The 15046-nt window shown below is 40.7% G+C and overlaps 1 protein-coding gene across 1 annotated transcript in view; it reads left to right on the top strand.

The window, feature by feature from the left end:
- The window catches only part of SYNE1 (spectrin repeat containing nuclear envelope protein 1), a 994076-nt gene that overhangs the window by 400578 nt on the left and 578452 nt on the right, over positions 1–15046 (top strand). The window contains exons 42-44 of the mRNA XM_033936910.1: positions 3971–4153; positions 9646–9747; positions 11542–11745. Of these exons, the coding sequence (XP_033792801.1) occupies positions 3971–4153; positions 9646–9747; positions 11542–11745 (489 nt within the window). The remainder of the gene's footprint in view (positions 1–3970; positions 4154–9645; positions 9748–11541; positions 11746–15046) is intronic.

The raw sequence follows: 15046 nt of genomic DNA, 5'->3' as shown, positions 1-15046 counted from the left end.
AGTGGTTGTGGCCATTCATACTCTGATTCTTATGTGAGCCAAGGATAATGAAGCCATTGTGATATCACTGATGTGATTGGCTCTTAGGCACTGGTGGAATGAGGCATTATGACATCACAATATCTGCTCTGGATACCAGAGACTGTCATTCTGTAGCGTCTATTTCAACCTCAGTCCTTCTACACCAGCATTCTTCAAAGCAAAGCTTGCGGGTCAGTGGTTGTGGCCATTCATACTCTGATTCTTCCCTCTCTCCTTAAAGAATGACATGAAGATGGTTTCCCACGGTTATCCGCGGGGACGGGAACGGTGATGAATTTTGTCACCGTGTCATTCTGTAATTGGTGGTTTAAGAGATAAGTAGAGGTTTTGCCTCTTGATGGGCTTAGAAGTAGGGTTGAGATATTTTGCCAGTCTGAGCTGATACAGTATGTTTTCTCTGGATGTTTTCTCTTCATTCTCACTCACAGTGCAGTATGCGCCAAATCCCTCCTACTAACTTTTCTCTGTGTTAACCACCAAATGGCAAATGGCCAGCACCCTTCTTCCTCTGTTCAGGTCAAGGGCACAATGTCTGGGAAGTACTGGTCTCAGATAGCTGCAGAGTTGCAGGAGAAGAGCGTTCCAGTGCTACTCTCAATTTTGTTTTCGTTTTAGGCAATTTGTCACCTGACTAAGGAGCTCATTTTATGCTTTGGTGAAATACTATGTCATCTTAATTGCAGCATACTTGAATGGAAACATCTGTCTTACATTTTCTGTTGGTCTGTGTGAAATCACAGTCATTGCCTTTAGAGCTAAATATGCCATTGAAACTCTTAGTAATGTGAGCCATGTTGAAAAGGAAACAAATGCAGTGAAGGGCATAAATTCTGTATAGAGAAGCCTTTTCTGGAACTCTTACCAGCTGCATGCTACTTATTCATCTCATAAATAGTTTTGAATGTTTGCTTGTCCCAAAATATCTCCAGAATGGTATAAACTGCAATGAAACATTTTCAGCACTGGTCGCCGTACTTGAAGAAGGACACAGTACTACTCAAAAGGGTCCAATTTTCTATACTGTTCTCCAAGGGGAGCTCAGAACAGTTTTACATTAATTTATTCAGGTAATCAAGCATTTTTTGCCTGAACAGAAACTGGGCCTCTTCTCCCTTGAAAAGAGGAGACTGAGAAGGGGACATGATCGAAACATTCAAGATAATGAAGGGAATAGACTTAGTAGATAAAGACAGGTTGTTTACCCTCTCCAAGGTAGGGAGACCGAGAGGGCACTCTCTAAAGTTAAAAGGGGATAGATTCCGTACAAACGTAAAGAAGTTTTTCTTCACCCAGAGAGTGGTGGAGAACTGGAACGCTCTTCTGGAGGCTGTTATAAGGGATAACACCCTCCAGGGATTCAAGACAAAGTTAGATAACTTCCTGTTGAACCGGAACGTACGCAGGTAAGTCTAGACTCAGGGCACTGGTCTTTGACCTAAGGGCCGCCGCAGGAGCGGACTGCTGGGCACGATGGACCACTGGTCTGACCCAACAGCGGTAATTCTTATGTTCTTATATTCCTCAATAATAGCCTATGGACTTTTCCTCCAGGAATTTGTCCAAACCTTTCTTAAAACCAGCTATGCTATCCGCTCTTACCACAACCTCTGGCAATGCGTTCCAGAGCTTAACTATTCTCTTAGTGAAAAAATATTTCCTCCTATTGGTTCTAAAAGTATTTCCCTGTAACTTCATCGAGTGTCTCCTAGTCTTTGTAATTTTAGATGGAGTGAAAAATCGATGTATACCTGGCAACCTGTTTCACAGTCTTGCGGCAGCCACTGAAAATACAGATTGACCTATAGTCACATATCATACAGCAGTCTCGGATCTCAGCTTCCTGCCAGGAAAAATATATAGACAATGACTGTTTCAGATACCATGGTACTTGCCCATACAGAATATGATGTACCATCACCAGCACTTTATACTGCACTCTCCATTCAGCTGGCAGCCAGTGTAACCAATGTAATCACTGGTTTTGTTGGTTACATGTGAATTTTCCAGCGACAAACCAGACCAGGTTTATCATTTTCAACAAGTGATCAATTTTATAGCACATGCTTAGAGCTATCTTTTTTTAGATTTCCTTTACATTGGCGCCATCTACTGGAGACGTGTAACATACCCCTGAAGAAGGCTTTCACAAGCCGAAACACTGTTGGATCTATGAATATATAATAAAGTACAGTTGTTCTAAAGGCTGATGTGTACATTTCTTTTCCCACTTGTTTTTGTTTTCTGTATACGTGGGCTTGCGTTTTCCTTTTTGTTGTGGAATATTATTGAAAGTGTACCATTCTTGGAGGGTATTAAGATCTGAAAGTAGTATGAGATTGGCAGTGGATAAAGTAGCTGAGGTATATTATGTAAAGATAAGTAATGCGATGTTTTCATCAGCTGGGATAAAACTTTGGAGTGCCTTGCTGGGGCAAATGCATTTGTGTGAGGGACGAGCAATATTTTAAAAATTACTAAAGACACATCTGTTTGTAAGTGTTTCTATGTGAGGGAGTGAGAGGGCTGAGAAGCAGGGCAGATATTAAGTTGTATTCTTATATATGTACATAATGTTTTTTAAAAGGATCGTGAATGTTAATTGGAAACCGCCTAGATATTTTAGGCGAGGTACAAATTTTTAAATAAATAAATATAATAATAAATAATTCTGCTAATGTATAATATTTGACTTTAGAGACCCTTAAACAAGCCATTGTATGAAGTAAATGCTAACATTTATGTATGTATTGTACATGCAAATGTTTAGAATGATAGCATGTATGTATGTGCACAGATAAGCATGTACATATCAATATTCCATGTAAGCAAAATTCTGTAAATATATGCCTATTTTGCATAGTACATATTTGCAAGGGAACTGTACACATGGATGAAGCATGGGCAGGACATAGGTGTGTAAATGTTAGGCACATCGATAATAGATTACACTAGTGTTCTATAACACATCTTTGGCACAAGTTTCAAGTTTAATATAAATTTGATTGATCGCTTATTCAAAGTTCTAAGCGATGTACAAATCAGTAAAATTACAAAATTTGGGGACAACAAAACAAACGACGCAAACTAAATCTTGTGAGACATATTAAAAACTAATATTACAGACATATTAAAACAAAAGGAAAGAAAGGGAAGAGAAATACAAGTTGTTTGATAGTAAATAAGACATATATGGGAAACTACACTGGGAAGGGCACCTAGGTAGTTATAAAATAGACTCCCACCAGGAACCTTTGGGGTGCCTTAGAAGAGGTCAGTTTATTAATTTATTTTATTTATTAGGATTTATTAACCACCTTTTTCATGAAATACAACCGAAGCAGCTTATCATACACTGACAGTATGAGAGACTGCTGAAATGTTCTCAGCCCAACCAGCAAAGTTGGGGCAGTCTCCATCAAGGGCTCTACAGTTAGTGGTCCTTTTATTAAGGTGCACTAAATGATTTAGCATGCGCTAAATGCTAAGATGCCCATAGGAATATAATGGATGTCTTAGTATTTAGTGTGCGCTAAATTGGTTAGCTCACCTTAATAAAAGGACCCCCATAGTCCAGTGATTTTCCACTTTTTTCTGTATTTTTGTTGCTGGTTGGGCTAAGAACTTTTCAGCAGCCCCTCGTAATCAGGTACTCTTAAGTGTTTATAAAATCACCCCTGTATGTTTCTCTCTAATTAACTGTTTTATGGATATACTGCTAGTAGCTATTAAAAATGACTGTCAGTAATAGGTGTGACTGTCAAAACACATTAACAGCATATAATTAGCTACTAATAGAATATAAAGTAAAGCTTGTTCACTGACGAGAAGATCCAATAGAGATGGCCATTTGTCAAGCGTATTTTATGATTGTAGGTGGGAACATCTTGAATGGGTTTGTGACTTTTGTTTCTTCATTGGTCTTCTAAAGGTGTTAGAGAGACTTGATGACAATCTGGAGAGGCTAAGTGTGAGTCTGGCTCTGTGGGAAGATGTACTAAATATTGGAAATGAAATAGATAGCTGGTCCAACAGTTCAATCTCCCAAATGAGTGACAGCATCAGTCAGCTGAACAACAGCCAAAGGATGAAAGTGTCCCTACAGGAATTTCAGGTATATGATATAGTAACAAAAAAGAAAAAAAAAAAATCTATCTATGTAGTCCCTGGGTTAAGAATGGGACATATCCGGGGAAATCCGGACGTCTGGTAACCCTATGTTTAGAGAATCATGCCTTCAGGAAAGGTAGACGCTGGAAATCTAGGCCAGGGTTTTCAAGGCCTACATTTCCTTTGCACTTATGGAGAGAGACACTTTATGGCGCCTAATGCCACTTCCAGTATTAGCCACATCTACAGTGACATTAGGGGCTCCTTTTATCAAGGTGCGCTAGCGGGGTTAGCACGTCGGACATTTAATCACGCGCTAACCCCTGCGGCAAGTCAAAAAACTTGTCAATGGAGGCGTTAGCAACTAGCACGGCAAGTGATTTAATGCTCAGTATTCCACACGTTAAACCCCCTACCGCGCCTTCATAAAAGGACCCCTAGGTGTCATAAAGCAGCTGCATAGGCATGATTCCAGTGCCATTTTTAGGCACCAGTAGGCGCCTTGAAATTTCTTTAAAAAAAACACTTTTAAATGGCATTTTCCTCTTAATGTAGGTGCCAGTAGGGCACCTACTGGCACCTAAGTTAAGGTGCAGTTTATAGAATATGGGCCTATGCGCACTTCATTTAAAAACTGACCCATAGGATCCTCCACCAATTCTTAATATACTGAAAAATCTGCACTCACATTTTCAAGCATCAAGTTTGAAGATGACACAAAGCTATGCCGGGCAATCAGATCGCAGAAGGACAGCGAGGAACTCTAGAGCGACTTGAATCAATTGGAGAAGTGGGCAGATAAATGGCAGATGAAGTTTAATGTGGAAAAATGCAAAGTGATGCATTTAGGCAGAAAAAAACAAAGAACACAAGTATAATATGTCAGGTGTAACCCTGGGAAAGACCAAACAGGAAAAGGCGGCAGCGAAGAAAGCAAATAGAATGCTAGGCATGATAAAGAAGGGAATTATGAGTAAATCAGAGAAAGTTATAATACCGCTCTACAGAGATAGGTCAGACCGCACCTGAAATACTGCGTCCAGCATTGGTCTCCATACCTAAAGAAGGATATAAAACTGCTAGAGAGGGTGCAGAGACGAGCAACGAAGCTGGTGAAAGGTACGGAGAACCTGGACTACGAGGAACGACTTAGGAGACTGGGGTTGTTCTCCCTTGAGAAGAGGAGGAGATGTGATCGAGACTTTCAAAATACTGAAAGGATTCGACAAAATAGAGCAGGGGAAGCAGTTATTTACAATGTCCGATGTGACATGGACAAGAGGACATAAACTGAAGCTGAGGGGGGACAGGTCCAGGACGAATATCAGGAAGTTTTGTTTCACGCAGCGAGTGGTGGACACCTGGAATGCTCTCCCAGAGGAAGTAATTGCAGAATCCACCGTTCTAGGATTTAAGGGTAATCTAGATGCACATTTCCTTAATAGTGGCATAGAATGATACGGGTAAGGGTAAATTAGATGCACATCTCCCTTGAGAAGCATACGGTGATATGGGGACTAAAACTAGGCCAGGGTACACCTGGTGGAGCCTCCGCGTGTGTGGATCACCGGATTTGATGGACCCAGGGTCTGATCCGGAGATGGCAATTCTAGAATGTAAATTTACAGAATACTAGCACTTTAATGAGTAAGGACCCAATTCTATATATATTGCCTAAAACATTGATACTAATTAGTGTGCTGCTAAGTGCTTTCTGTAAGTTAGGCACCCATTATAGAATCATGCTTAGGTGGTGCTAAGCATTTTAACATTTAGGCGCACCTCATTTCTTAGCCTAAATGCCTGTGCCTAAGTTAGGCAGCCAACGACTCCTAACTCAAAAACAGGTGCCTAACTTAAAAGCATGCCCATGATCCAGCCCCTAACCATGCCCACTTTTAACTATGTGCTTTACACTAGGAGAACATTTTTGTAAATGTCATCTAAAAAGATAGACGCCTTTATAGTAGGTACCCGTCCAAATTTGTCCGAATAGTTCACAGCGCTTTTTATAGAATTTAGGGGGATAGTGGAGAAGTTAGCCCTGCAAAATTATTTGCTGTAGGTAAATCATTCTTCCAGAATCATAATATAATTTGATCACACTCTTAAATTGAAGCATAAATGTAAAGTGGCAGTGTGGCTAAATCTCTACTGAGCTTTTGCATTTTGATCCGTTGCATGCAGGAAAGAAGGACGCTTATATGCCTACTAAAAATTTCATGGGAAAGGCTTGGCCAGATGCCTGTGTGTTGTCATGTGGGGCTGTAAGACAACTGGGAAAGGCTGATGTGGAATTGCATAACAAATATTTCTGTTCAGTATTCAGCGAGGAGGGGGCGGAAGGGAAACCACAGAGGACTGCCACAAATAAGGATGGGAGGGAGGTAGACCTCGCATGATTTTCAGAAGCCTATTGGCAGGGAACTAGTTAAACTAAAGCAGCAAAAGCAATTACGGTAAGCCTGGCAGGCTATATCTGAGGCTATTAAGGGAATGTAGGGAAGTTTTGGCAGCTCCGCTGACTGACTCTTTCAATGACTTTTCTAGAGTCAGGAGTGGTTCCAAAGGACTGGAGACAGGAGATACCCGATCTCTCCCTCTCAACCCCACTTCTACTTTTCAAATATTTAATTTAAAAAACAGGTTTGGTGTTGGATTCCTTCCATCTTGCCCTTCTGATATTAAAAAAAAGGTGCTCATATAAGGCCCCCTTCTAGTGCAAAAGGCATATGAGTATTGAACAGTAGGTTATTCACCTCTACTTGCAAATTTGTGTTAAAGGTGTCATCTATATTTTTTTGCTCCGCCTCCCCTATCACTGCACTGTGCTCTGCTCCTCATGTTCTCCTACTACACGCAAGTTGAAAGTGTCTTTCTGATCTGCTCTGCTCGGTTTGTTATTTTTGGGCTTTGGGGCTCATTTTTAGAGGCTTTTCAGTGATATCCCCAGGTTCTCTGGGGCAGCTCTGCCTGGCTGAAGGCACAGTCTTTGTCAGAGGTCTGTAGCTGGGAGGGTAAACATTTTTTAAGGCACCTACCTAGCCAGCCTGCACCACTTTTGGTGGCTCAGGAACCGTTCCTCTGGTAGTAAAGCTCACTTCTGGTCGGTACTGCAGCTGGACCGCAGGCTGTGTGGCATCTGTCTGAGGACTTTATCGTTTGATGTCTGTGTGTCTCCCCCCCCCCCCCCACAAGACACATGAGAAGCTGTGAGGGTCTTGCGCTGTAACACTGGCAGCCTGAAGAAACAAGCATCTGGAACTATTTTTACATGTTTGTTTGAGGCAGTGGTCTTCATTATCTTCCAGCTGCTGTTTCAGCTGAAGCAGATACATCACCAGCAGAAATGTGAATACTGCCTATTGTAGTCTATAGGAGACATGGGGGGGGATCTTTATTTGCATTTTGTGGGGTTTCTGGGGCTTAGATTTGGGTCCCATCCCTTCAAAAAATCCTTTCCAACATTTTTTGAACTTATATTTAGCTTTTCTGGGCCTTTTTTGGCGCCAAAATGCTGCCATGGTGGCCATCTTGGATTTTTCAGCTTGATTTTAAAAGACTCTAATTGCACCTCAATCTTGATACGTTAATGTTTTAGCCACACTTTTGCTTTCATTTCGTATCATCTCATTGTACCCATTTTTCATCATGTGCAACCTCAATGAGCAGCGCTACAGCGTGAAGTTTTGTTTTAAATTGTGTAATATCGCAACAGAAACTTATGAAATGTTGAAAGTGGCTTATGAGGAACATTATATCAATGGAACCTTAGAATAGTCGGTTCTAACAGTTCATAGACCTCAGTGGTGTACCCGTGTGAGCAATAAGTTTGAACACACATGGTTATTAATATACACTGGAATCGTCATTGGTCCATGGACCAATAACAATTCCGGTGTATATAAATAACCGTGTGTGTTGAAACTTATTGCTCACACGGGTACACCACTGAGGTCTATGAACTGTTAGAACCGACTATTCTAAGGTTCCATTGATATAATGTTTTGAATGACCTTAGTAGAGACTTTATTAGCCTATTAATCCTTGTATACAACAAAAAAAGTTATGAGGAACATGTCATGAGTCATGAAAGGTGTTTTGAATGTGTCAAAATTCCCAAATTTTGCACACAAAACATGATGATAGTTCTTCTCTAGCTACCTTAGTCTCCTGACTTGGCCCCTGCTGACTTCTTGTTTCTTAAACTTAAATCCACGCTGAAAGGAAAGAGATTTGACACCGTTGAAATCATGAAGCAAAATTTGACGCAGCAACCTTTGGCAATTCCTGAAGATGTGTTTAAGGACTGTTTCCAGAAGTGGAAACGATGTTTGGAAAAGTGTATATGTAGGGAAGGGGAGTACTTTGAATGGGACCCAATGGAATAAGTTGTAAGATTGTTTAATAAATGTTTATAAAATCAGTCCTGGAACTTTTTGAACAGACCTCATACATACAGGGTTACAGCAAAACAATATAAAATCAGATAAAATAAACATAATAATATGTATAGAAGATTCAATTTGATTACAGTGAAACAATTTAGTAGCTTAACACTGAAAAATCAGCACTATTTAACTGGCTAGTGATGGTTCTCGGTTTTAAACACAGTAGATGGGAATCCAGTCACACCAATTTAATCAGTCAAATTTAAATGGCTACATAGAGGTGGATTTTCACTGGTTAATTTCAGTTGAATATTTGCCTAAAAATATTAGCTAAGAGAAGGCATCTCAGCTACTGCTCAACATGACCATCTATTGGCCAGACTCGGTGTATGTACAAGTAGAGGGAGAAGATTGTGACTGTAAAGGCTGGGCTTAAATGTAAGAGGAATTAAAATGGGAGAGGGGATGGGAAGGAGAGAAGAGGGAAGTAAGAGTAGTGATGAGTGAAAGCTCATGAGGTACTAACTCCAGTATAGACCAGCTCCAAAGGAGCAGGAAGCCTATAGGAACAGAAAGAGGCTGCCAGCCTGTAAATAATACGGTAAATCAAATCAAAAGTGACCTCTAACATTAATTTTAGGATATTATGTACACAAATTAGTTTAGATGTCTAATGAGAATATAGCCTTGCAATGGTAATAACACTGCAATGGTAATAACAGTGTGACATGGCAATTCTATACTACCCATTGACCCTGTAAATCAGCTTTCTTTTAGTTGGCTTCACAGAACCTTATTTTTCAGAGTAAAGTAATAAAAAGCAGAGGGCGGCCTTGGCACATTCCATTTTATGAAACAGAATGACTCAAGTAAATCTTTCCAGTCCCCAGAAACCAGGGGCAGGCTCAGTTCTTATAGCCGGCTTTTTGTGAAACTGAAAACACCGGAGAGACCTGATTATTTAATAAGAAACAAAGTCTTCACGCTTTCAAAAAAAATGTAAGACACAAAGACAATAAATATTTGACCGCAATGTGTGTAGTATATAGCTACTTGTATACATATTTAATTCAATCAAAATAAGTCAGTATAAACTGTTTTGCAGTCTGAAGTGGTGAACAAAGGGCAGAAATTGGAAGAATTTCACTCCAAAGTGTCTGAGCTTCAAGAATTGACAAGAAGCCTGGAGCCTCCTGCAGAACTTCAGGTAAGAACTGACCTGCCTTATCACACTATTTGCATGGCTTCTGCATCTATACAGAGGTGAGCATTGTCTGCTTAATGTGATGTGTGATGCGTACAAGAAACGTGTGTGCTAATGTTTTGAGAGAGTTCCAGCTGAGGGCAGAATTGGCGAGAAGGAACAAGGCTGAGCAAAAGTGTTCAAATTAGCTGGAGCTCAGTTCCTCTAATGACATGGGGTGCCTGCTGGGGAAGTAACCAAAACTGAAACCCACATGTTTAATGCTCAGTTCATAACGTTTATTTTTATCACTGGCTAAAGGAGTTCATTTAAAACAGTGCTTCTTAAACCTATCCTGGGGGACCCCCAGTCAGTCAAGTTTTCTAGCTATCCCTAATGAATATGCATGAGGCAGATTTGCATATAATAGAGGTGACAGGCATGCAAATCTGCCTCATGCGTTAACGGCTGATCCCTTTCCAGAATGTCAAAAGCAATTGGGTGTGGAAGGAAACGGAGTCGTTTCTGGCCATCAAGCATGGTCCGTTTCGGATTACTAACTGGGCTTCCCTATGTCCACCAAATACAATTCATCTGATGACCAGGAGTAAGGGAGCTCATGTGGCTCGGAAACGTTTCCTATCGGAGGAATAAACTGTTTTGAACACCGAATTGGCACCAATCAGCCCACATTCCTTTTGAATGAATTTCGTTTTGGAATATTATCATTACGGTACTCCAGCTATGAGTCTATATCAACCATTATTACTAATAATCAGTTCTAGCCTCCTTAGTTCATTCATTCTACAATTGCATATTCATTGGGGAAAATCCAGCAGGATTGCAGCCCTCGAGGACCAACTTCTAGTGAAGAAGTTTATTCCCCCAACTCCTCTCTTTAATCTTAATATAGCATCTCCTCTCTTCTACCTTCCAAAGTATCTAGATCAATGCGGTCTTGTTAAAATGTTTATTTTTATTTTATTTTTCCTCTATCTCTACTTTTCACTTCTCTATTACCCTCCAGGTACTTTAGTTAGATTGTGAGCCTTCGGGACAGTAAGGGAATTTTTCAAGTACCTTTCTTATTTTTAATCTTAATGTATATTTTCTGTAAACCGCTTAGAACCTAACGGATGTAGCGGTATATAAGAAATAAATTACATTACATTACATTACATTAGGGATATCTCAAAAATCTGACTGGCTTGGAGTCCCCCAGGACAGGTTTAGGAACCACTGATTTAGATGCCACTTGCTACTGTTCCAGTTTTGCTTCATGTAAGCCATTAGAAATGCAGAGGATCCACTTTCTCGAGGTTGCTTTTAATGCCGAACCCACACTCACTTGTAAAGTACCCTTCCCTGAGAAACTCCCTAACCCCCCCCTACTTGTCCTGTTTATCTGTTTGATTAGATTGTAAGCTCTGCTGAGAAGGGACTGTCTCTTGAGTGAGTGGCGCAGTAGTTAAAGCTACAGTCTCAGCACCCTGAGGTTGTGGGTTCAGACCCATGCTGCTCCTCGTGATCCTGGCCAAGTCACCTATTCCCCCCCCCCCCCCCCACCGCCTGAGACATCCCCCGGCAGGGGAGATGCCCAGTCCCTCCTGCTGGAACCTCACCCCCCACTAAGATCATTGGCAGGAGTGACTGGGCATTTCCCCTGCCGGGGGATGTCTCGGAGTTGTTATCCTTTTATTAACGTTGTTTTAAATTTCATGTGCTTTGGTTATGCAGGATGTCTGCTCTAAATATGGATTCCCATTCATGCTTATTGTAAAGCATCTTTATAGAATCTTTTGCCTTATTTGTTTGCAGTTCATGGAAACAGACTTACGACAGAAGCTAGAACATGCCAAAGAGATGTCTGAAGTAGCTGAAGGAACCCTAAAGGATTTCAATGCTCAGAAGCTGCAGTTAGGACAATTCATTGAGCAGATGACAAGCTGGCTGACCAAAATAGAGGAATCACTTTTGAGCTATGCATGCAGCCAGAAGCTAGAGGACCTGCAGAGAGTAAAGGCGAGTACTGCAAAAGACATTTTCTATTTATTTGCTTAAAATCTTTATGAACCATGGCTGATGTATAATTCTAGGCAGAGTACAATGAAAACATAATAATAAAATAAACACAATGGCCCCAATTCTATAAACCATGCCTAAAATTAGGCATTGAGGAATACAGCGAATAGTGCTTGCCAATCTTCAGCTAGGCGCTGTTTATAGAATCACGTCTAGCAGTGCCTAAATTAGACAGGCACCAATAGTTGTCAAAATCTTACGTGACCCCTATTTATTTCTGGTTTTTCTTGGCCTAAATATGGCGCCTAAGTCCAGTTTAGGTGCCAAGACGTAAACCACGCCCAATATCTACCCATGATGTATCCTTAACCACACCCACTTTCTAATAGATGCCTTGGACTTAGTTAGGTGCTTACCATCCAATTAATTTTAATTTTTGCCAATTATGAGCATTATTGCTCATTAATAGTGCCGCTTAAGCTAATTCACCCCCCTTTTACAAAACCATAGCGCGGTGTTTAGCGCTGGCCATAGCGGTAACAACTAGGATGCTCATAGAATTTCTATGTGTGTAGGAGCTATTACTGCCGTGGCTGGCGCTAAAAAACACACTACAGTTTTGTAAAAGGGGGGTAAAAGATTAAGTAAGGCATTTAGATAGGCTAGGCGTGTAACTTCAGGCATCGTTTATAGAGTCTGGGTCAATATGATGTTAAAACATTGCATAACATAAAGGACCAGACACAGGAGAACCCAGACACCATTCATATGCCTCCAATCAGAAACATCAAACGGAAGAAACTGTACAATGGCCTTCTAGCCACACAGGCAGCAAAACTAGACCACCAACTCTCCAATCTACTAATCGCGACCCCAGACTACAAAACTTTCAGAAAAGAATTAAAAACCCTGCTATTCAAGAAATCCATGAAGACTAACTAACACCGTATGAAACATTTCAATCCTCTGAAGCAACCCACTCTACTCTGTAACACCTCTGGACATGTCCAGAAATCCTCTTCTGTAATCCGCCTTGAACCGCAATGGCAGAATAAAAATCACTAATGTAATGATATAATTGTAGCAGTTCAGTATTCAAATTATTCTTCATTAAGGTATAGTTCTCAATCGCCAACCACCTGGCTAAAAATAGTCTTGAGCTCTGTTCTAAAGTTACAGCAGTCTTCTAAATAATACTGGAAGATCATGTATGTAACATGTAGCTACATTCACAAAAGAGATTTCTTTAGCTTCGCTCCGATTCATCATAAAACTACCTCAGAAAACACAAACTCTGTATTGTAACACAATTACAGAAGCTCATGTAAACTGCTCTGAATTGACTCTCCAGTCATTAGTAGCAGTATAGAAGCTTTCAATAAACAAGAAACAAAAACATTCAGTCCAGTAGTATTGGTGTACCCTCCTTGCCAGAAGAGGGAGAATGAGGACCGCTGGCTTCCCTTTATAAGTATTTTGTGAAGCCCCATCCAGCTGGTAATTCTAAATCGCCAGCATTTGGTAGGTAAGACTATGGTAGGTCTAAGTGAATTTGAATTTTGCAAAAACACGCGCACGCACACACTCACATGCAAAAGACAGTCAGAGGCTAATGGTTCATCAGCTGAGTGGTGCTACAACTAGGATTGCCAGATTTTCCAATCAGAAAATCTGGATCCCTAGATTCAACCCCCCAGGCCCGCCCATTTCCATCCATCCCTGCCCTAATCCCGCCCTAGCCTCGCTCCCCGCTACCTGCTCTTGTCCACCGCTCCCCGCTGCCCACTCATGTCTGCAAATCGTGTTGGGCAGGGAGAAAGTCTGGATGCCACGCGAAGAAAGACCTGGCAAAGCTTGAAAAATGGTCTGAAATTTGGCAGCTAAAATTTAATACCAAGAAATGCAGGATCATGCATTTGGGCTGCAAAACCCAGAGGGAACGGTACAGTTTAGGGGGTGAAGAACTTATGTGCACGACAGAAGAGCGGGACTTGGGTGTGATTGTATGTGATGATCTTAAGGTGACCAAACAGGTTGAAAAGGTGATGGCGAAAGCTAGAAGGATGCTAGAGTGCATAGGGAGAGGTATGGCCTGTAGAAAAAAGGAGGTATTGATGCCCCTGTATAAGACTTTGGTGAGACCTCATTTAGAATATTGTGTACAATTCTGAAGGCCGCACCTTCAAAAAGATATAAAAAGGATGGAGTCGGTCCAGAGGAAGGCTACTAAAATGGTATGTGGTCTTCATCATAATATATCACATATAGAGTCTTATTTAACTTATTTATCTATCTTATAGACCTCAGCGGTACCACCTGTATGCCAATAAACTTTTTTAACATACAGTGTTCAGGCGCTCATAGTCGACATCAGCCTCAATATTTCATACTTTAAATAGTTTAAATAGTTAAATATTTTATTTTAGATATTTATTTAAATATAGATACTCATCTTCATCTACGCGGGTGGGGGTAGGCACTCCGACATAGACCTATGTTTCGCCCCAGAGGGCTTTATCAAGGAATTCCCCCTTAAATCAAACGGCTCATGTTCCCCGCGTTTGCAGATTTAACCATCATAAGGCATATGGGGACAGACTTAAAGATGAAACCAAGAAAGCAAATACTATGGAAATGTATATCAAATAATTGGCAACAAAATCACCTGACTTAAAGATCTCAATCTGTATACTTTGGAGGAAAGGCGAGAGAGGGAAGATATGAGAAAGACGTTTAAATACCTACTTTTAAATACTTACGTAATGAAAGGAAACTCCGCAATGAGAGGGCAAAGGATAAAGTTAAGAGGTGATAGGCTCCGGAGTAATGTAAGGAAATACTTTTTTACAGAAAGGGTGGTAGATGCATGGAACAGTCTCCCAGAAGAGGTGGTGGAGACAGAGACTTTGTCTGAATTCAAAAGGGCCTGGGATAGGAGAAAGAAAGAGATAATGGTTACTGCGGATGAGCAGACTAGATGGGCCATTTGGCCTTTATCTGCCATCATGTTTCTATGTTTCATGCATTTTCACTTACTTCAAGTTGCTCTGTGGCTGCTGAAAAGCATTTGGTAAATTCACAATGGTGGGTCAATTTAACAAAGATGCCTGCACATGTGCATTGCTTGCTTGATATCATTAAGAATAAAACTTCAAAATCGTTTCAAAAATTGATTCAAAATTGTTGATTGAACTTCCCAGCACTCTAAATGATGTCTAAAGAATGCAAATTATACAAACTTAACGGATCAGATTGATTAGCCCGATACACTAGGTGACTGCATAAAGTTGATATGTTTAAT

Source organism: Geotrypetes seraphini, chromosome 3, assembly GCF_902459505.1.
Source record: "Geotrypetes seraphini chromosome 3, aGeoSer1.1, whole genome shotgun sequence".
Lineage (NCBI taxonomy): Eukaryota > Metazoa > Chordata > Amphibia > Gymnophiona > Dermophiidae > Geotrypetes > Geotrypetes seraphini.
Note: the sequence above shows the minus strand (reverse complement) of the source record. Positions and strands in the feature narration are given on the sequence as shown.